The sequence below is a fragment of the Notolepis coatsorum genome (assembly GCF_963971535.1).
Source record: "Notolepis coatsorum genome assembly, chromosome: 4".
In the NCBI taxonomy this organism is placed as follows: domain Eukaryota; kingdom Metazoa; phylum Chordata; class Actinopteri; order Aulopiformes; family Paralepididae; genus Notolepis; species Notolepis coatsorum.
This window is the reverse complement of record NC_140168.1, coordinates 97,500,604-97,523,916: the sequence shown is the minus strand read 5'-3', so window position 1 is coordinate 97,523,916 and position 23,313 is coordinate 97,500,604. Positions and strand designations below refer to the sequence as shown.

Genomic DNA, 23,313 nt, shown 5'->3' with positions numbered 1-23,313 from the left:
TTTATTTTATTTGCACTGGGAAGGACTCTCTTTATTCAGATGAGGTCCATTTCCTTTATCCGTTACACGTATTATCACTGTATGGCTTTACTTGATAATCCCATTATACTGTACACGTATTATCACTGTATGGCTTTACTTGAAAATACCATTATAGCTAGGGATAAAGCCACTTACACATATTATCACTGTATGGCTTTACTGGATAATCCCATGATACAGTACACGTATTATCACTATATGGCTTTACTTGATAATCCCATTATACAGTACACGTATTATCACTGTATGGCTTTACTTGAAAATACCATTATAGCTAGGGATAAAGCCACTTACACATAGTATCACTGTATGGCTTTACTTGATAATCCCATGATACAGTACACGTATTATCACTATATGGCTTTACTTGATAATCCCATTATACAGTACACGTATTATCACTATATGGCTTTACTTGATAATCCCATTATAGTTAGGGATAAAGCCACTTATTCATTTTCATTCTATTCATAATCCTATGTCTCCTTTTACTCCGTAGGGATAAAGCCACACTTCTAAAGTTTTACATCATTAATCAAAAATGCAATACGGGACCGCGTGGTGGACATATTTCTCTTTAGGCCTCCATATGGATAAAGCCTTAATGCATAAGTTTTTACATCATTAATCAAAACGCAATACGGGACCGCGTGGTGGACATATTTCTCTTTAGGCCTCCATATGGATAAAGCCTTAATGCATAAGTTTTTACATCATTAATCAAAACGCAATAGGGTGAAGTTACAAGGCAAAACACATTTCATGCTTACCCGGTCGTCTGGTCAGAAGAAAGGATACAAATCATATTTATAAAGAGGTAATTTTAATTAGAAAAAGCTAGTTACAAGAAGAGACTGAAGTGGAAAGCACCCAATTCAGTTTAAAATAAGCAGAAAACAGAACATCTCATCATGCACGGCTTGTGCCCCGTGTCTGGCAGCAGGATCTCCATCTCTCAAAAAAGTCTGGCCCTTGAAAGGGCAACCGTCCCTTTTATATCCATCTTACAATATTTCCGATTGGTCTAAACACAGTGAAGTCACAGGGATGTCATTTTTGTTTTAGCAAACCAGAGTACAATACGTAATTCGTATGAGCTCCTCCTTCTTGGTACTAACGTTACTTCTCGTTACCTAGTGGTTTTAAGTAACAGAAAGTCCCTTATTCCTTCAGAACAGACAACTGCTTTGTCTGTGGGGATCACGTGACATGGTACCGGGCACGAAGCCATCCATAGTATCTCTTAAAGAATCCCTCCAGACAAACAGTTTTTACACATTATTCTTTTAGTATTATTCTCTATTGACAGTCAATTATAAGCATGCCATTTTGAAAACTTTTACTGTACACATTAAACATTTAATTGTTATATAGTTTCTTTTTTTAAGATCTCCTCAATAGTTTCCGGACTCCGTCTTTCAACCCTCAACCCTTAATCCCCTCCTCGTCTGAAAGGGTTAACATCTTACAGCTCTCTCTCTCCTTTGCTGGGGCCCACATTCCGCAGGTTCACTCCCTTTTCACAGACACCGGCCCCTTCTATGGAGACATTTAAAGGCTCAGTTCCATTTTTTATAAGTAGAGCCATCATAGAGCTATCTTTCCAGAGTTTAGTTTAAAGATTTATACTGGTCATATAGGAACGACCCAGGATGTCATTGTCCAAAAGTGTCACTTGTTCTGTGGCACTTCACAATGACACTTTCATGGGTAGAGTAATCATTTAAAAACAATACATCCACAGAGCTTTTAGAAGAGTGCGGAATAAAAGTATTGTCGTCATCTTCCCCCCCCCCCCCCCCCATACATATTGATTGATGCATGTATTTAAAACATTTTGGTGGGTCCAAAATGAATGTTGTTTACATATCGCGTGCATGTATCCCCTCCCTACTTCCCATTTCCCCATGTGGAATGCACCTGATTGGATAAATGACATGCTGGTGCTCTAGTGCGATATCTAGTGGCTGAATGTTATCTATAGCACCTTTAAGTTACAATACACTGATATAGACTATACAGAATGTGAACAGATCCCAACCTAATCAGTGTTTGAAACCGTTCTTTATTCATAAAAGCCCTCAACTTTAAAATAACAATATAAATGGGACAGACGAACGAGGCCTACGTTGATTCACATTTTGAACCAATTGACCTCCAAGTCATAAGGGTTTGGAGGATCACGAAAAGAGGGCGGGGCTTGAGATGGGTCAATAGATCAAGTCAAGAGCCGACCAAACTAACTGTACAGTAACTACAGAATTAAAAACGGTTTGTCTATATGTAAAAATGGACAATTCTACTGTAAAGAAAAGAAAAAAATTTTATGTAAAAATTTAAAAAGTGATTTTGGAAAAGAAAGAAAAAATGAACCAAAATAAAGAGTTATAATTTTTTTTTTAAATAATAATAACTAGACATAGTCACACAGTGTAACAGAGGACAATACAACATGACAGAAGACAGGATGGATAGTCAATACAGTAGCACCACAAGACACTAGGAGTATACAACAGACAATCTGGTATGACATAGGACAGTAGGGGTGGGAATCACCAGTTTCATCACGATACGATATAGATTCTTTGGACAACGATATGATATTTTCCGATATCACAATCTGCCACGATACGATTCGATTCAGTAACATTTAAATCAACAAAAAAGGCAATGGAAATATCATTTGACATTTTTATTTGAGCTCTTCCAGACATTTAAATGAAAAACAATCTATTGTTTTTAATACAAATAGACCTCCTGTTTACTGTTTTTGGTTCGTTTTTCTTTTTTTTCCGATATTAATATCCTATTCACTGTCACAGCTGTATTTTGGCTGGAAAAGGCATATTGGGAGTCCGAAGGTGCAGTACCGGCCAGATCCTGGTAGTGGCTCTGTCTCGAGAATACAGTAACCCCCCTCCTTCCCAGTCTCTCTATGGCTCTATCAGCTTAGCTTAGTTAGCTTACGCTAACGCAACGTTAATTTCGGTATTTAACGCGACATGGACATAAAGGAATGGCGAGGATGCAAAGCATGTTAGATGCATTTGACCCGTTGTGGGGGGAAAAACAGGCACTTATTTCGAGTCGCAAAATAGGCGGACTCTGAAGCAATGCTGTCTAACGTCTACACACGCTGAGCTGCGCTGAGCTACTGTTGTTGTTGCGGCCAGGCGGATATGCTCACCAGGGGATTTTCAAAATAAGAGTATGGCAATATGAACCGATCTTTTTACGTTGCATCGATCCTATTTGATAATTGATAGATCGATGTATCGTCCCACCCCTATAGGACAGTAGACATGTTATGACGTAAAGACTATACAGCCGACAATATAGTTTAAGACATAGAGACTAGACAATATGTTATGGCAGTAGGCCTATGCAACAGACGGTACGGTCAGACATGAGACAATAGAGTAACTGGACACTGTACAGAACACAGCACAGCAACACAAGGCTGACAGAGACATGTAGAGAGAATGGTGAGGGATCAGATTGATTTCATTGTGAATAATATATCACTCTCTCTCTGCAGATGAATCTGGGGAAGGATTCCATCTGATCTTGAAGTAGTGGTGGAACGTCGATGACATCACACGTCTGATCTCGACGTCGATGACATCACACTCGTCTGATCTCGAAGTCGTAACGGAACGTCGATGACATCACACTCGTCTGATCTCGACGTCGATGACATCACACTCGTCTGATCTCGACATCGATGACATCACACTCGTCTGATCTCGAAGTCGTAACGGAACGTCGATGACATCACACTCGTCTGATCTCGAAGTCGTAACGGAAAGTCGATGACATCACACTCGTCTGATCTCGAAGTCGTAACGGAACGGTGATGACATCACACTTCGTCTGATCTCGACGTCGATGACATCACACTCGTCTGATCTCGATGTCGTAACGGAGCGTTGATGACATCACACTTCGTCTGATCTCAACGTCGATGACATCACACTCATCTGATCTCGACGTCGATGACATCACACTTCGTCTGATCTCGAAGTCTTGGCAGAACGTCGATGACATCACACACTGACACTCCATCCTCGTGTTTAGGAGCAGACGCCTCCCTCCATCCATCTCTCTCTCTATCCCTCTTACGTCCTCCCTCCCTCTCTCTCTCTCTCTCTCTCTCTCTGAGTGGGCCGGCAGGGAGAGCAAGCTAAGCCATGTAACTGTTAGAATCTGACATGGGTGTGCTTCTGTTTCATATTGAAAACACTTAACGAGGGAAACGAGGAGGGGGGGGGGGGCATTACGTGGGTTAGGGAAAAGCTTGCGATGGTGCATTATTGTACTTTTATTATTATTATTTTTTTGTCTTTTATATGATTGTGTGGGAATGGAGGGGGGGGGGCGGGGGCGGCTCCAGGAGTGAAGGAAGAGTGCTGGAAGTGACGCCAAATTCCTTCTGGTTGATAAACTTGTTCCGACCTGCTGATCAAACTCACACGATGTAAAGCCGATATGTGCATTTTCAAAACGGTAAACGTCCATCAGGGTGTCGTACGTACGTGCGGTCGGTCGGTTTGCACCGTATATTGAGAAACAAAACAAAACGAACCGGCCTCGAGAGGGAAGCTAACGTTGGCTAAACCGTTAACACATTCTAATCCCACTCTGAGGCCAGCTTTTCATTACAAGTTTTCACTGTGCGTGAGGTTGTTTGTAGAGCTAAATCTATATTTTATATTATTGCTATGTGTCCATTATAATTGTCAATTGACAGTATAAACTAGGGATGCCCCGATCACGTTTTTTGCCACCGATCGTCTTGAGCCATATCGGCCGATACCGATCCGATATCGATCGTTTTTGATAAAAAATTATAATTATATAATTATTTTTTAATAAAATATATATATTATATAATCATACTTGTAGTTGTATTATCTGCGAGACATCGCCACCACGCAACAAGTCAAAATGCTCGCTATCTGCAAACAGCTCCACTGTCTATGTGTACTCGAGTAGCCTCCAGCTACGGCCAGGATTCTCCGGAGCTGCAGCTGGACCCTATTGATCACATTCAACATGCCCTCAGCTCGAATACGCATCGAATCAGTGTTATAAGACATTGATATCAGGAGCTATCTGTAGCTACTGCTAGCCGGCTAGATAACGTTAAGACAACGCCTCAGTGAACTATTTAGTTTAATGGGACGTTTCGTTTTGAACAGTGAGCTAACGTGAGCTATCGTGCACTACTACTAGACTTGCTGGAGCATTTGTTGATATCAGGAGCTATCAGTAGCTAGCCGGCTAGATACCGTTTTTTTTTGGTCCACTTTTTCTCCCATTTTCTATATTTTCTCCCATCCCAATTTCGTATCATCCAATTCAACCCTCCCCTGTCACGAACGCTGTTTCTTGCCTCCCACAAGCCGGCTGCAATGTGGACTAAGTCATACATGGCACAAGTCCCCTCCGGTACTTGAGGTAACAGCAGTCGCATCTTTTCACCTGCGCAGCTCGATCTCTCAGTGGCGAGGAGTAACGCGTGGGAGGCTCACGCTGCCCCCGACACTTCCTGATTCTACTGCGCAGGCGCACCAACCGACCTGTAGGAGTCGCTGTCCACAACGCCCGATCCCCACCCATCAGTTTCCCACCCCCTAATACGGCCAATGTGTATTAGTACGGACGACCAGCTAAACTGAAAGCAAATGTGGAGCGCTGGGCTCGAACAGGCAATCCCAGCGTCTCCAGATTTAATGGCGAGCGCCTTGCCCACTACGCCACGTAGCCGCCCGCCGGCTAGATACCGTTAACAATGCCTCATGTATTAAACTAAAAGTGAATAGTTGACTGGGTCATTCTGTTTAAACAGTAACAGTAGCTAACGTTAGCTCACGGAGGTCTCATGCACTAGGTTAGAGCAGACTATTGCCCGAGCTTGTTTACATGGGTAAGGGAGGGGCAGGAGGAGGAGGAGACGGAGCGGCAGTTTGCAGCTCCGAGACAGAACTCAGCGAGTGAGATTTCCGCTAAGAATTGGATCATGTTTTTCGATCGGTTTTGACGATCGGCGAAAATAAAGCATTATCACCGATCGCATATTTATACTGATTATCGGCCGATAACGATCGGTGGCCGATCGGTCGGGGCATCCCTAGTATAAACCTTCCCTTCAATATGCCATAAAGAAATAATCTTTTCATCAATACGTTTCCGTTTTATAGTGTCGTGAATATGAACTATATACTCCAATGGTCTGGGGTAATTCCTGCAAAGCTAGTTATAGGGCGCTAAGCTAATAACGTTAAATCGATTGGCGTTTTGGCCCTACACAAGCTAGAGTTAAAAATCTAAATGCATATGATCGGTATCATGTTGCACCATGAATGCATGAAGGGGGGGCGGGGGAAGTCGTTTCTGATTATTGATTACCAATAACTGCATTCATTATTGCAACATCATACGCTGATCGGGTGGATGGCTATGAGAACAAGGCCCGATCAGACTGAAATTTACGTCAAATCGCTCTTACCTGTGGCCGGTTGGATTCCGAAAAGAATTTCCCAGTTATTTGATCGCCATCTGGTAGATCGATATGTCCATTGGCTGATGCTATATTCCTTTACTGCATACTGAATTCGGCGTCGCAAAACGTATTCCAGGCGATCTGGTAAAGCCATAGCTTCAGGCTAACGGAAAAGTCCACCCGGAGCGAAAAGAAAGTGACACCCGGTCTGCAACAGGGGAAACTGCATTATCGAGACAGCGTCAATACCAGGATCTGGCTTTTACTGCACTTTAGGAGTCCCGATATGCCGTTTCCAGCCAAAATACAGCTCTGTGACATTGAGTAGGATATTAAAATGGAATAAAAGCAAAACAGAGTTTACAACGTGTATATATACGTGGTTGGCCGCGAATCGGTTAAGCCAGCGGCTGTCGGCCATCTTGGCTACCTTGGTAGCTAAGCTAACGTCGTATGAAGCCGATTAACTGAAACGATACCCATAACGACAGATTGTACATAACGACAGATTGGCGTTGCCGTTTTTTTAAATGCAAATATGAACTTTATATAGCGTTAGTTTATCATGTTGGTTATCGTGTCGGAACAAATTTTGCAAGTGGAAGGATTTTGCCGCCACACGAGCCTGGCCAGATTGTTGGAGGAAGGAATAGACTATCTCTTGTTTACCCCCCTCACACACACAACGTTAGGCCAGTATTTGATATTCTACGTCGCTGGTGCAGCATTAACGTTCGACTGTAACCTAAAGAGAATGAAACACAACCTACTCTGCTTCTTCAATGCATCTCATTGCCTGTGGCTAGTGTGCTTGGGGTGTGGCCTAACTAAATCACACCACCTCATGAGTTCTGGGGGTGTGGCCTAACTAAACCACACCATGAGTTATGGTGGTGTGGCCTAACTAAACCACACCACCTCATGAGTTATGGGGGTGTGGCCTAACTAAGCCACACCTCGTGAATTAACCTTACTAAGAACCTTTTTGTGGGGGGGGGGGGGGGGCATATTTGTGTCTGGTTCTCCACTCTGTTGAAAAATAGAATACCTTTTCCTTTGTGTGGATGTTGTCACAGATGTTCCAGAATCCTTTTTTTCTTCTTTTTTTGGGACATTCTTGAACGGGCTGATTGGACGCTCCTCGCATCACCATGGCGATGAGCCGTATTGAGTGATCTCCAGCCGTCACCCCCCACGCTGACATTACACGCTCCACTCAAGTCTCTTAAAACTCCCATGTTTCTTTTTAATTTTTTTTTCTCCATCTAGTCTACGCTTTTATTGATTTCTAGTAGATTTTCTTTTATTGGATGATTGATTTCCTTCTATTGCCGTCATGTGACATGACGCGTCTCTGGTGCCATGCTGGCTTTTAGTTAGGGTCCGTGCCCTCTCTCTCTCATGCTCTCGCCCTCTTGCTCTCATGCTCTCTCTCTCTCATGCTCTCTCTCCCGCGGGGAGTGCGTGCACCTCTCTGACTCCTCCTTTATCAGTACTGACCCACAAACACTGATTTAGTATCGCCTTCTGGGATTGTTATTTATTGTATATAAATGAGTGATTTGATGAATAGGTGGGAGCGCCCTATTAGAGTATTGACGACGTACAAGGGTTTGAGCGGCTGTCCTTAACCTACTATAAAATGGACCAAACGGGTTTTGGATAAATAGTCGGGTATTGTCAGAGGTGGAGCCTCCATTTGGTTCTGTACTGTACATTGTGAAGTTGTCATTTTAACCTCTTAACTGGCATCCCGAAAAGTGGCCATTTTTGTTTTTGAGGACGGCATACTTTCTTTGCAAACCAAAATACTATACTTTATACTTATAGCACATGCATAAGCCTGGTCTCTTTTGAAAGATAACATTCTGACGTTTCTGATACAATAAAGAGAGATCACTTTTAGTGCTAATGAGATAGAATAACATAGGTCTGAACTTGAGTTGTAGAAAAACTTGTTACTCACGTTTTTCTGTAGTTGCAATATCCAAAAATAGTATATCCAAATTTTTTTTATATTGAAGTCTTATGTAGTACATGTCCAAATTTCATAAAAATCCGTTTAGGAATTAGTGATTGGAAGCGATTTTGGTAAAACTACAAAAAAAAATAATCCAGGTTTCCATTTCCTCATTGACTTCAATTAATTCTGTGTTTATTTTCTCTTCCGGTTTTCACTTGTGACTTTTCACCTAGATCCTTGATTCGCACATCCCCACGTGGGGTATCATTGGAAAGCCACACTCATTGGCTACAACCCTCCCCAATAATCTTCGAGATCGCCAAATGATTGACGGAGCTAGAGCCCCGGGAGTCGGGGGTGGTAAATCTGACAATGGCGCACACCTCGCATATCGGCATGTAACTCGATAACGGCTGAACGGATTTTGTCGCCTGAGGTGGCAATCGACAGGCAAATATGGCTTTAATTCTATATATATATATTGTATTTAAAAAAAAAATGCAGACCCGAGCTGCTAGACGCTCGCAAAGTGGCGCGTCGCACTGGTGGGCAAATCGTCCTAAAGAGGGCCTGGGGCCGGGTCGTTGCTAGTAATTAAACCATTCAAAAATGTTCCCTCTTGTCTACCTAGTAGGAGTCGCTGGCGTCCTGCATGCTCACTATGTGAACGCCTCCGTCCCTGCCCCTGTTCAGGGAGATGCTACTGAGCACCCTGCCCACTGGAATCACAGCAGCGGTCCAACCCTTCATCCTCTAACGCCCCTTTTCAGATGTTTTCTCCCAATTCCATCTCCCAGAAGTCACCTGTTACGACATCGTCTTTAGAATGTGAAAGTTCTGAAAACGGTTACCTGCGTGAGGTCAGTGAGGGCGCATACTGAGTGTGAGGGCGCATACTGAGTGTGAGGGCGCATACTGAGTGTGAGGGCGCATACTGAGTGTGAGGGCGCATACTGAGTGTGAGGGCGTATACTGAGTTTGAGGGCGCATACTGAGTCTGAGGGCGCATACTGAGTGTGAGGGCGCATACTGAGTGTGGGCGTATACTGAGTGTGAGGGCGTATACTGAGTGTGAGGGCGTATACTGAGTGTGAGGGCGTATACTGAGTGTGAGGGCGTATACTGAGTGTGAGGGCGCATACTGAGTGAGGGTGCATACTGAGTGAGGGTGCATACTGAGTGAGGGTGCATACTGAGTGAGGGTGCATACTGAGTTTGAGGGCGCACACCTGTGTAAATGTAAGAATGTTTCCTTTTTGCCTCTTTCACTTCCCTTGGGAATCCTCGCGGAGACTTTAGTTTACTCATTCAGTCGTCGTCGTCGTCATATGAACCTTTTCCTGTCGGCATGATGCGCTGTGTTTAGTTTGCCATGTAGTACAAGAGAGCTTGGGGCGGGGGAAGAGAGGGAAGAAATGATGACTTGTTTTTATTTATATTAAAAAGAAAATGTAAAAAATGTCTCCCTCCCTCCTCCAATGTCCTGAAGTCGAAGACCAAGTCTGCACTGAAAACACGGGAACTCCAACCTGACGTATAGCGAGTTCTACAGTCGCACCGTTCACCGTTCTGACCCGCCCGAGAGGAGACTGAACAGCGCCCCCTGTGAGGCCCGAGTCGGGTACCACACCTTGTTTTCATTTGTTCATATCGGAACTCCCCGATATGTAAAGAAATAAAGCGAGGTGAGGTACCGGATTTTGGGCGAGATGTTGGTTACCAAGGAGCTGTAATATCACCTGTCACTCAACAAATAATGGACCTATCTCAAGCCCTGCCCTCTTTTCTTGATTCTCCAATCGTGACGGTTGCAACGGTCGTGGTTGGAGGATCAAGAAAAGAGGGCGGGACTTGAGATGGGTCTGTCATACAAAGCATGTGACTGATGCAAAGGGTTCTCCCCAGGATCTCTGACCGATTTAACCCCTTCACTACCAAATGGTTAACCCTTTTCACTGCCACACGATGAAGGGTTAACCCTTTCACTGCCACACTACAGAAGGTTAACCCTTTCACTGCCACACTACAGATGGTTAGTGAAAGGCAGTGAAAGGGTTAACCATTAACCAAGGGCTGTCGCGTGGCAGTGAAAGGGTTAAAACAGAAAATGATGCACCTGGTGAGATCATATTAAAAGGCTGATTGGATTTAATTTTTTTTTACATTGAGGAGCAGAGAATACAGAGACGCCAGGTGTTCGGATACGTTCACACATCGTGAGGAGAACCCTGCCTGGTGATGGTCATGCCTACTTTTTCTTTATGTAGGTCCCTGCAGAGCCTGTCCCTGGTGTGTGTGTGTGTGTCTGAGTGAGTGAGTGTGTGTCTGAGTGAGTGTGAGCAGGAGAGCTGATCAGTATGTACAGCCTAATGTTGGTGATGATGACGGTGATGATGCTTCTCATGTGCACAGTACCGTACGCTGGAGATGTACAAAACCACCTGTGCTGGAAAATAAAAATGATTTCATAAGTTCTGTTTTACATGTCTCTTCATTGTAGTCACTCGTCCCTGAGCCGTTTTCACGCGAGGGATCCCTAGAAATTAGACGGTTCGATATTATCGGCCGATATTGGCATTCAAATGTTTTTGTTTTTTTTTGTTTTTTTTAACCTTACCCAGGGAAGCAAGTAAGAACAAATTCTTATATACAAAAGCAGCCTGACCGAAAAGCTAAAGCCTTTTTGAGGGGGGGGGGGGGGGGGCTGCAACAAAAACAAGGTTATGTACATGCATACAAGTAAATAAAGTAAAAAATTACTAGCAATAGTATACAAGGAAAATTACAATAAATAAGGGAGAGAAGGAAAGGGAGGGAGAAGAAAAGGAGATGCACAGATAATGTTTACATTTAGAATGCCTTGTTGAATGCATCCAGTGAAATTAACACATCAATGCATACTTTTATTGTCAAAAGTGCATAATGTGTTAATTCCACGACAAGAGATATGTGATGTTAGTTACCTGAAATTATTTTGTTTGGGGGGGGGGGGGGGTATATCGGTATCGGAAATTAAGGATTGGACAATATCTGTAAAAGAGCCAATATCAAACATCCCTACTAGGAATGGATCGACGTCGGCCCACAGAGTCCCGTTTGACACCATGTTGTCCCAGAGACCCTCATCTGGGTGGGTTTCTGAAACTTTCTGGTGTTTGATATGATTCATGTGGAATTCCATAACTCTAAATACTGTAGGGGACATAACAGTGGAGAGTGGAAGATCAGAATGGTCCACCTTGTACTCATTGTCATTGGGCTAACCCAGGGGTCGGCAACCTGCGGCCTCGAGGCCGCATGCGGCTCTTTAGCCAATCAGCTGCGGCTCCCTGGCAATTTTTTTTTTTTTTTTCTTATTTTGGAGATCGATGTCATACTGTGACACTGAAATGAAAAAATATTTCATCAACTAAGATATTTAGTCAACAAAAGGCTTACCTGTATGCCTGATATGTGGTGCGAAATTTGCAAACAATGAAACATTTACTTTTTATTTTATAGATTTTCCACAAGTAAGGGAAGGACTCTAATAGTTCAGGGTTTTATTTCAAAGTAGGTCTACAGATGCCAGTGTTTTTTCTCCTTTTCTGTGTTTTATTTCAAAGTAGGTCTACACATGGTATTCTTTTTTCAAAGTGGACTACTTTCTATTTTATAAATGTTCCACAAATAAGGGAAGGACTCAAATATACCTGAATAGTTCAGGGTTTTATTTCAAAGTAGGTCTACAGACACCGGTGTTTTGTCTCCTCTTCTGTGTTTTATTAAAAAATAGGTCTACACAGCCAGTATTTTTTTCTCCTCTTCATAAGAGTTTGAGGTTTTCCTTTGGTAAAAACAGGTAAAAACCAATTAAAAAGTCAAAAATTTTCTTTTTGTTGCTTTATAATTCCATTAATGCAACAAACTGTGTGCTATAAGTATAAAGTATAATAAATCGCAAATTACTTTGGGTATGCAATTGTCAGGCGTTTTATGCTAAATGTGGGGTATGCTTGGGGATATATAAAACGTTATACACTGTGTTATCTTTATTTTAAGGGTAAATAGGTTGTGCGGCTCCCTGAGCATTTTATTTTGTGGGACGGGGGAAAAGTGGCTCTTTTGATAGTAAAGGTTGCTGACCCCTGGGCTAACCTCTAGCCCAGGGGTCACCAACCCTTTTGAAACAGAGCTACTTCATGGGTACTGAGTCACACGAAGGGCTACCAGTTTGACCATGTTCTTCTGAAATAACCAAATTGCTCAGTTTGACTTTAGTTTTATATTATTTATTATCAATGATAAATTATACTCATCTTTGTGAAGACACTGATCATGTTAATGGGGGGGGCTTGATTGATTGAAATTGTATTAACAGATTGCAGAATGGGTACAATACAGTACGGCTCAACAATACACAATTGTTAAGGGGATGCAGACCAGAGGAAGACTTTCATCTTGTTTACATCAGGGTCCAACAATAAGTGATGCCACTAATTGTAATCTGATTACTTTTCCCCGAAAATAGTAATCTAACGCGTTAATCTTTACAAGCCAGTAATCTGATTGCAGTTACTTGTCCAAGTGGCTGTGCGTCACTATTTCGTTACTATCTCATCATAATACAGGCGGAATGCAGTATTTTCTTTCGTTTTCGACAGTCAAATATACGTTTGGAGAGCTTTTCCTTGTATTGGGGAGTGACGTCACAGCACGCAACCTCGCGTGTTGATCCATGCTGGTGGGCGCGGCTGTTATTGTTATTATCAGGCTGACCTAAACTGCGAGCTAGCAGGGAGACGCTCGCGCTGGTAACGCTTTCTTGCACTGGAAGTTCACTAGTCTACTTAACGTTTGTGTCAGCTAAGCTGGGTGAAAAAAACATTCACTTTGCGGAGGAAACAAAATACTGTCTACCGCATATGGAATATACAGCACAGCACGACCATCGACTTCTACAGGACTCGGAGGTGCACCAGCCAAACAGTATGTTCCACCTTTGAGTTAAACATCTTTTGCATTGCACTATTCATGAACATGGAACACCATACTGCAGTATGTAGGTTGTCAGTAGCACACATAATAATAATAATAATAACTAGACAATTCCGCGCGGGGGAAATTGTGAAAGTGTGGGTGACGCCTGTGCACCGCCGGCCAACGGGGGAGAGGGTCTCTCGCGAGTCTCTATGACAAACGGTTCAAAGGATACAAAAAGGGGGCACGGCCTAATGATCGGGGGAGTGGTCAACATAGACCAATCAAAGAGGATATCCCTACTGAGTGCAACAACACAACCCGCAAGTCGCATAGCACTATTACACTATTACACTATTACACACTATTACACTATTACACACTATTGCACTATTACACACTATTACACTATTACACACTATTACACTACACACTATTACACTATTACACACTAATACACACTAATACACTATTACACTATTACACACTATTACACTATTTCACTATTACACCATTACACACTATTACACTATTACACACTAATACACTATTACACTATTACACACTATTACACTATTTCACTATTACACTATTACACACTATTACACTATTACACACTATTACACTATTACACACTAATACACTATTACACTATTACACGCTATTACACTATTACACACTATTACACTATTACACACTATTACACTATTACACACTATTACACTATTACACACTAATACACTATTACACTATTACACGCTATTACACTATTACACACTATTACACTATTACACACTATTACACTATTACACACTATTACACTATTACACGCTATTACACTATTACACTATTACACACTATTACACTATTACACACTATTACACTATTACACACTATTACACTATTACACACTATTACACTATTACATGCTATTACACTATTACACACTATTACACTATTACACACTATTACACACTATTACACTATTACACACTAATACACTATTACACACTAATACACTATTACACTATTACACAATATTACACTATTACACACTATTACACACTATTACACTATTACACACTATTACACTATTACACCGAGTACAATGGCACAATCCGCAAGTCTCTACGACAAACGGTTCAAGAGATACACTGAGGGGGTGTGGCCTAAGGGGGCGTGGTCTAAGGATCGGGGGAGTGGTCAACATCGACCAATGAAAGGTGGTCAACATCGACCAATGGCACAATCCGCAAGTCTCTACGACAAACGGTTCAAGAGATACACTGAGGGGGTGTGGCCTAAGGGGGCGTGGTCTAAGGATCGGGGGAGTGGTCAACATCGACCAATGAAAGGTGGTCAACATCGACCAATGGCACAATCCGCAAGTCTCTACGACAAACGGTTCAAGAGATACACTGAGGGGGTGTGGCCTAAGGGGGCTACTACTGAGTACAATGACACCCGCAAGACAGAGGGCGCTGTCCAGCAATTCAGTACTGCAACACAGTGATGGGCAATGATGGGTTAAAGTGGATGAGGTCATTGGCAGCTCAGCCACGAGCCACACAGCTGAACCAATCATGAGTGAGCCACGAGCCACACAGGTGAAGCAATCACTATGACTTGCATTTTCTATCCAATGCATTTCTATGGAGGCAGATGCATGACTGCATTGTCACGTTGATTAAAAGAAAACTATAAGAGATGAAGCGTTGTGACGCGCACAGAAGCACTACAATGAGTAGGCGAAGTGTTGTGTGCGATATTGTGGCATTCGTGCGATATTGTGGCACTCCTTCGGCGATCGGAACAGAAGGCTAAAAAAGAGTGTGAAAAAAGAAATTCCTAGAGTGCGATTGCATGGCGGTCAATGGAGAGGAGAACCTTCAAACAAATGGTCGTCAGTTGAGATAGAAATGACCAATTCCATTTATTTTTCTTTTGTGAGCGGACTGACAGCCGTGTCATCGTTTTGATGTGTTTGTTTTATTTCTACGTCCAAAATTGAGATCACACTCGCAATTCACCCAAGGTAGGGGAAAAAAGATTATTTCAGATCTCGCACTCTAAATTGCAATGCATTTCCAATGGGGCCGAAATTTTACCGTTTAAAGTCGATTCGTAGCCAGACGGTGCGGTGAAACTTTACGAGTTCGAATACCGCTGTTGCCATAGGCAGGCCGGTCGTTTTGATACCTTTCATGTGTATGGGGCGCGAACGCTCTGGCACGAGTGGTGTTGGCAAAATCGGTGGAATAAAGAATAAAGAATAAAAAGAGTAACAAGAACAACAGTGTGGGTGGCAACCTGGCTTCGCCAGGTCACCCACACTAATAATAATAATAATAATAATTGTAACTGAGGGGTACAATTCCCTGACTGTATTGTTAGATATGATATTTAATACCACTACCTCATGTACTTTAACTTCTGGCCACCCAGTACAAGATATAAGTATGATGAACACTTTCCCACCTGATGAAACGAACCAACACAAATGTACCAAATCGAATATTTAATACAGCAAAAGGTGTATACAACATTCACTTAATTACATTTATGATTTGAAATATTGAATATGCACTTTTATGGCAAATGAGTATTCGTAGGTAAATCAACATTGAATGTCCAATCTCTGGTTGCGCAGGGAGTAAGTATACAACCTGGAATATTTAGGAAACGATAGCGATGGTACTTAAATGATTATAGCTGGATACACTAAGGGGGGGGGGGTCCCGCTGGTTGTAAGACAGTAGGAGGGGGGGGTTAGAGAAGCCGCTGGCGGTATCCCATCTGGCCGACGGTGTCTTGGGAGAATCCAAAGTCTTGGACACGGTGCCCACAGAACCTTGGGCCGCAGACGAATACAGCTGGACCCTCTGTGGAACGGTATCTGCCGGTCCACAACGGAGAGACGTGGTGCGACCTCACGTGTAGAGCGCCGCCTCACCTGGAGTCCTCTCCGGGGGGTAATTCCAACACTCGGCAGTGTTGGCCTTTATCCATGGAATAATCAAAGCACACAAAGCATAATCCAAGAGCCGTGGAAGGCTCGCCGTCGCCTGGGTAGAGTAATCCAATATACAGGTCCAGTCGCTCTTGACCCGGAGCTCCTTGGATGCAATCACCACTAGGGGTCTGACCAGCCTGGATAAGCGTCCAGATAACGTCAGGAACGATGGGGGTACTGATAACTGTAGAACTCGAACCGAACGATGCACCATACATAAATAGACTACTATTAGCTTAATAGAATACGTCCAACTCGACGGTATGGTGCCAAACTATGACCATTCAACTATTAATCTACACGATATCTCAATATCTTGCTGGCGTAGCGTCAGCGAAGCGTCGAGAAACGAAGAGGGACAAAGAGGAGGAGTTTTCCTGGAGTTCTCAGCAGAGGGATCCACCGATCCACCCAGTGCTAAGTACACCATAATCCCACATTTCCCTCCCACTCTGCTATTTCCCTACTACCTCGCTTCCTCCCTACCCCCTTCAACCTCCTCCTACCACTCTTGACACCACAATGTGCCTCATACCTATATCCACAATCTGCTCCTCAAGAACAGAATCAACCCATCCACGCCAGTTTGCTAGCAACCCGGCTAATCTCTCCTACCCTCCTACAGCCACTAATACACCTGTCACAGTACAGGGAGGTTTATGGAATTGTCAATCAGCAGTCAAGAAAGCTGACTTCATTACTGCCTACGCCCATAGTCTAAATCTGCAGCTCCTGGCTCTAACTGAGACCTGGATAACCCCCAATAACTCGTCAACACCTGCAGCATTATCTACAAACTATAACTTCACTCACACACCTCGACCCTCCAGACGGGGTGGAGGCACTGGCCTCATGACATCTCCTTCATGGGCTTCAAACCTAACCCAACTCCCAGAACTGTCACTCTCCTCCCTCGAATATCATGCAGTATCTGTCTCTAATCCTTTCAATCTCACCATTGTTACACTCTATCGCCCTCCAGGTCCCCTCGATCACTTCACAGATGAGCTGGACATGCTTCTAAGCTCCTTACCGGAAGATGGTACCCCGCTCCTTCTATTGGGCGACTTCAACCTGCCTGACTCATCTCAGTCGGTCCCAGTGGTCTCCCTCCTACAACAATTTGACCTGACTCCCACTGCCATGCCTCCCACCCACAAAGCAGGCAACTCCTTGGATCTCATATTTTCCCGTAACTCCAGCATCATTAACACCACGGTAACTCCCCTACATGTATCTGACCATTCCTTCATATCCTTCTCACTAACTCTCATGCTTAACCGAAAAGTCTTCACCCCAACTCAAACCGTCTCACTCAGACGCAACCTGCCCTCCCTATCCCCCTCCACCCTCTCCTCTGACATAATATCCGCTCTACCTTTGAGTGACACCTTCTCTGCTCTCCCCACAGAGATGGCAACCTCCACCCTCCTCTCAGCCCTTGCAACCTCCTTCGACAAGCTCTGTCCCCTCGTTGAGAAACCTGCCCGCCGTTCCCCACCCAGTCCATGGCTGACGGATGCAGTGAGAGAACAAAGACAGGTCCTGAGAGCGGCTGAGAGGAAGTATAGAAAGTCACGCCTCACTGCTGACATCGACACATATCACAACCTCTTGTTAACATTCTCCAAAACCATTACTAATGCCAAAGCTTCTTTCTTTCACCATAGGATCGAGGCCTCTGCCAAGAATCTTCGCAAACTGCATGCTACCATGTCCTCCCTCCTCACTCCCCCCCCCACCTCCTCCTCCCTCATCTTTTTCTGCCGAAGACTTTGCGATCTTCTTTGAGGAAAAAGTGGAGAACATCCGCAGCTCCTTCTCCCAACCCCCACCCATTCCAAACGCTGAATCGAGAACCTCATCCTTCACTCTGTCATCTTTCTCTCCCATTACAGAAGCCGAGACCCTGACACTGGTAACGTCGAACCGTCCGACTACATGCCAGCTGGACCAGCTACCCTCCCCACTCCTCCAGACCATAGCACCGGACATCCTCCCATTCCTAACTGCAACCATCAACTCCTCACTCAACTCGGGGGTGGTCCCCACCTCCCTAAAACAAGCCAGAGTCACGCCCCTCATAAAAAAACCAACCCTGAACCCCACCGTCATAGCCAACTATCGTCCTGTCTCTCTTCTCTCCTTCCTTTCTAAAACACTTGAACGTGCTGTATCCAACCAACTTACTGCTTATCTCTTACAGAATGACCTCCTAGACCCCAATCAGTCTGGCTTCCGGACTGGCCACTCCACAGAAACGGCCCTCATTGCGGTCACAGAGGCACTTCACTTAGCAAAAGCGAAAGGCCTCTCCTCTGTCCTGATTCTCCTAGATCTATCTGCAGCCTTCGACACAGTCAACCATCAGATCCTCCTCGCGGCCCTCGCAGGAATGGGAGTGGCTGGATCTGCGCTGACATGGCTGACATCATACCTCAATGACCGCTCCTACCAAGTGTCATGGAGAGGGACTCTGTCGGCCACCCGCCCCCTCCGGACGGGTGTCCCCCAGGGCTCGGTCCTAGGACCCCTTCTCTTCTCCCTCTACACTAAATCACTGGGTAACATTATCACGTCTCATGGCTTCTCATATCATTGTTATGCCGATGATACTCAACTCTTCCTCTCCTTCCCTCCCTCAGATATCCACGTCTCTGAGCGGATCTCGGCCTGTCTGTCCGACATCTCCGCCTGGATGACGACCAACCACCTCAAACTGAACCTAAGCAAAACAGAATTGCTCCACCTGCCGGCCAAATCCTCCCCCCTGACCGACCTCTCCATCACAGTCGAGAATGCAGCTGTGACCGCGTCGCCGACCGCCAAGAACCTTGGTGTTGTCCTCGACGACCAGCTGAACTTCTCTGCTCACATCGCAGCGACAACCAGAACCTGCAGATTCCTCCTGAGCAACGTCAGAAGGATACGCCCCTTCCTGACAAAAGAAGCCACCCAACTCCTCGTCCAATCAACAGTCATCTCCCGCCTCGACTACTGCAACACACTGCTAGCTGGCCTCCCGGCCACTGCCACCAAGCCTCTTCAACTCATCCAAAACGCAGCGGCCCGCCTGATCTCAAACCTACCGAAGTCGGCCCATGTCACCCCACTTCTTAGGGACCTGCACTGGCTCCCCATTGCTGCACGTATCCGCTTCAAGGCCCTCGACCTAGCATACCGTGCGGCAAAGGGAACCGCTCCCGCCTACCTCCGGTCAATGGTCTCTAACTACACACCCTCAAGACCCCTACGCTCTGCATCTTCTGGCCGCCTCAGATCTACTCCTATCCAAGCTCCCGGAGGGTCATCAAAGAGAAGCCGCCTATTCTCAGTCCTTGCCCCACAATGGTGGAATGAACTACCCATCCCAGTTAGGACAGCCGAATCCCGTCCAATCTTTCGCCGTCGACTAAAGACTCACTTCTTCAACCATTATCTGAAATGATATAAAAAAAAAAAAAAAAAATCTAACCCCGACTAACCTTAATGTCATGCACTTGTCCTAATAAACTAACCTACACTGTAACACGCAACACTTTGATGAACATTGTTACTCAGCTGATAGAGTTATACCCTTCTTGCTGTCTTGTCGCACAGAACTTGTAAGTCGCTTTGGATAAAAGCGTCAGCTAAATGACTAAATGTAAATGTAAATGTAAATGCCTATTCTGGGCCAAGTAGGCCTTACTACACCGCACGTGCGTCGTGGGGAGGCTTTTGCGTCTGTCACTCTGTTGGAGGGTAAAGAACTGGACTAAAAGAAAGTTCTACTTTACGAGCGCCATATATATATGCGCTATGAACAAATAGTACCATTCGTATTTCGCCCGGCATATTACTGCGCGGAACCGGGGGTTGCCTCGACATGTTAGGCGGCACGATTGAACTTGGACCTAGGGGTATGGCAACCTGGCGCCAGGTTCTCGTCCAATGGTAGAATGAAACTATTATGGGCTGTTTAGTAGAAACGGGGATATTCAATGCATATTGTACAAGGAATATACAGGGGATATCAAACGATATACAAATACAATTAAATATATATATATAAATAAATATACATATTCGGTTTAATCTGATCCTTCACAACAATAATAATAATAATAATAATAATAATAATAATAATAATAATAATAATAATAATAATAATAATAATAATAATAATAATAATAATAATAATAGCATAGGAGGAGCAGTACCGTTTAATAGACTGTTTTTTAAGAGCATGAGCTTCAGATACTGGATAGACCTTCAAACATAAAGAACATTTTCTTGAAGTATAACACTCCAACCCATCAAGTGCTCCTGTGGAACGGCTTTTTAGTCTGGGAGGGTTGGTGCTCACGCCTAGAAGGAACAGACTTTATTTTTTTTTTAAACTTTGGCCATTCCGCTGGCTCTTTTTTGCGTTTATCGCATTTTCTCTGGTCAAGAATGACCGACAGAAACAGGTTTTGAATGGGTACAGATGGGGGGAAGACACTCTGAGAAAGATACGGCTGCAGTCCGGGAATCGAACTCGCTAACCCCAGATCCGTGACGAGCACGGTTGTCCCCGGCGCCGAAATAGCGCTCGAGGTACGCGGTGAGCTACTGGAGCTCCCAGGAACAGACTTTCTGACAAGAGGTTTGAGAAGATTCTGTTACTGAGATATAATCACTGGTTTACTCACCCCTCTCCCCTGTTTCACTAGGAACATTAGAACCATATCTGAATGGGGCAGGCCTCAAAGGTAGGCTACATATCAGCCTACATGTGGTGTTATTGACCATTTATCTTTTGTGAAATCTATAGATCTATAGATAGGCCTACCTGCCCTAATTTTTTTTTTGTCATTCTTATGTTGTGGCAGCAGCAGGGGGGACGACTTCGTAACCTAGTTACTTTCAAAGTAACTAAGTTACTCTGATAATCAAGTAATCAGTAAAGTAACTAAGATTACTTTTTAAAGGAGTAATCAGTAATCAGATTACTTTTACAAGTAATCTGTGGCTACTGTTACATCCAGACATTTATGACATACAGTACAAGATATACAAATATACAGTACTGTTTATTTACAGACAGTTTCTAAAAGAGAATATACATTTGAGGGGGAAGAAACTGTACATTGGGGGTGTGGGGGGTGTGGACTCATGTGGCCATTTACATTTAGTCATTTAGCTGACGCTTTTATCCAAAGCGACTTACAAGTTCTGTACCGACAAGTCATCAGGAAGGGCACAACTCTATCAGCTTGGGGGCTACCTGGTTGGCACTGTGTTGGTGAGCCTCACTGACCCACTGGAACAGCCTCACTGACCCCGGGGGGGACCCAAACCCCACTTATAGCATCATAATGAATGAATGAATGATTTTTATTTCGGTCTTCTTTTACAAAGCAATGTACAGTAGTTGAACATTTATAAAAAGAAAGACAATGACCGAAAAGGTGTAGGCTGAAGCCGAGGCTTATAATTGCCTACCCTTTTTACATTACATTATTAAAAATAATAATGATAATTCAGTACGTCATTTTGCAAAAACAAAGGGTTACAAAAGTTTCATAGTTATGGCGGCTGGGTGGCGCAGCGGACATTGCACTCGTCACCGGGTTCGACTCCGGCTGTCGGCGTTGCCTCCGGCTTGGGCCAGCCGTCATACTAACTCAATTGGCAGATTTAGCGGGTGGAAGTCGATGGGTGGTAATCTGGACGTTGTGGACAGCGACTCCTACAGGTCGGTTGGGGACGCCTGCACAGCAGAGACAGGAAATGGCGAGGGTAGTGTGAGCCTCCCACACGTTACACCTCGCCAATGAGAGTCCGCGCTGGCAGGTGAAAAGATGTGGCAGGCTGCCTCCTCGTGTACCAGAGGGGACACGTGATGCAAGGCTTTTATCCTCCCTACAACCGGCCAGTGGGGGGCATATGCGAGCAGCGTTCAAGACAGGGGAGGGAGAATTGGCACAGTGGAATTGGGATGGGAGAAAAAGTGGATTTATATATTATTTTTTTGTCACGATTTTAATACAGTTATGTTATAATAAAATAGAATTAGGATAATAAGGTTTTATATTTATTTATCACCTTATATTTGAATAATTTCTTAAATGTATGTATCGAACTACACATTTTTACTCCGTTGTCACAGTTATTCCATAGTTTTACCCCTTTAACAGATATACAGTATCTCTTTTCGACTTTTACATTTTTTTTGATCTACTTTTTCTCCCATTTTCAATTTTTCTCCCATCCCAATTTCGTATTGTCCAATTCTACCCTCCCCTGTCTCGAACGCTGTTAGGCCATGCCTCCCACAGGCCGGTTGCAATGTGGACCAAGCCTTACATCACGTGTCCCCTCCGGTACACGAGGAGGCAGCCGTCGCATCTTTTCACCTGAACAGCGCGATCTCTCAGCGGCGAGGGTCTGCGTGGGAGGGACACGCCGCCCCCGTTGCTTCCTGATTCTGCTGCGCAGGCGCACCAACCGACCTGTAGGAGTCGCTGTCCACAACGTCCGATCCCCACCCACCAGCTTTCCACCCCTAACACTGCCAATTGTGTTAGTATGAACGACCAGCCAAGCTGGTAGCAATGCCGAGAGCTGGGCTCGAACCCACCATCTCCTGCACTAGTGGCGAGCACCTTGCCCACTGCGCCACTTAGCCGCCCAGTACATCGACTTTTTATATGTGTCCTTTGTGATATTGAAATCATGCTGAATACAGACTGTGCTGTGGCCCTTGAGCAAGGTACTGGTGTTGGTCCCTGGGCACTGGACCGCCTGCCACTGCTCCTAAATATTCAGGATGGATTAAATGCAGAGGACACATTTTAGGTATAC

At 44.3% G+C, this 23,313-nt stretch overlaps 1 protein-coding gene across 1 annotated transcript in view; it reads left to right on the top strand.

Annotated features, from left to right (window-relative positions):
• ubp1 (upstream binding protein 1) overlaps nt 1-4,275 on the top strand; it is a 100,960-nt gene extending 96,685 nt beyond the window's left edge. The window contains exon 16 of the mRNA XM_084313079.1: nt 3,581-4,275. Within this exon, the coding sequence (XP_084169205.1) occupies nt 3,581-3,618 (38 nt within the window). The 3' untranslated portion in view covers nt 3,619-4,275. The remainder of the gene's footprint in view (nt 1-3,580) is intronic.
• Nucleotides 4,276-23,313: the final 19,038 nt, after the last annotated feature.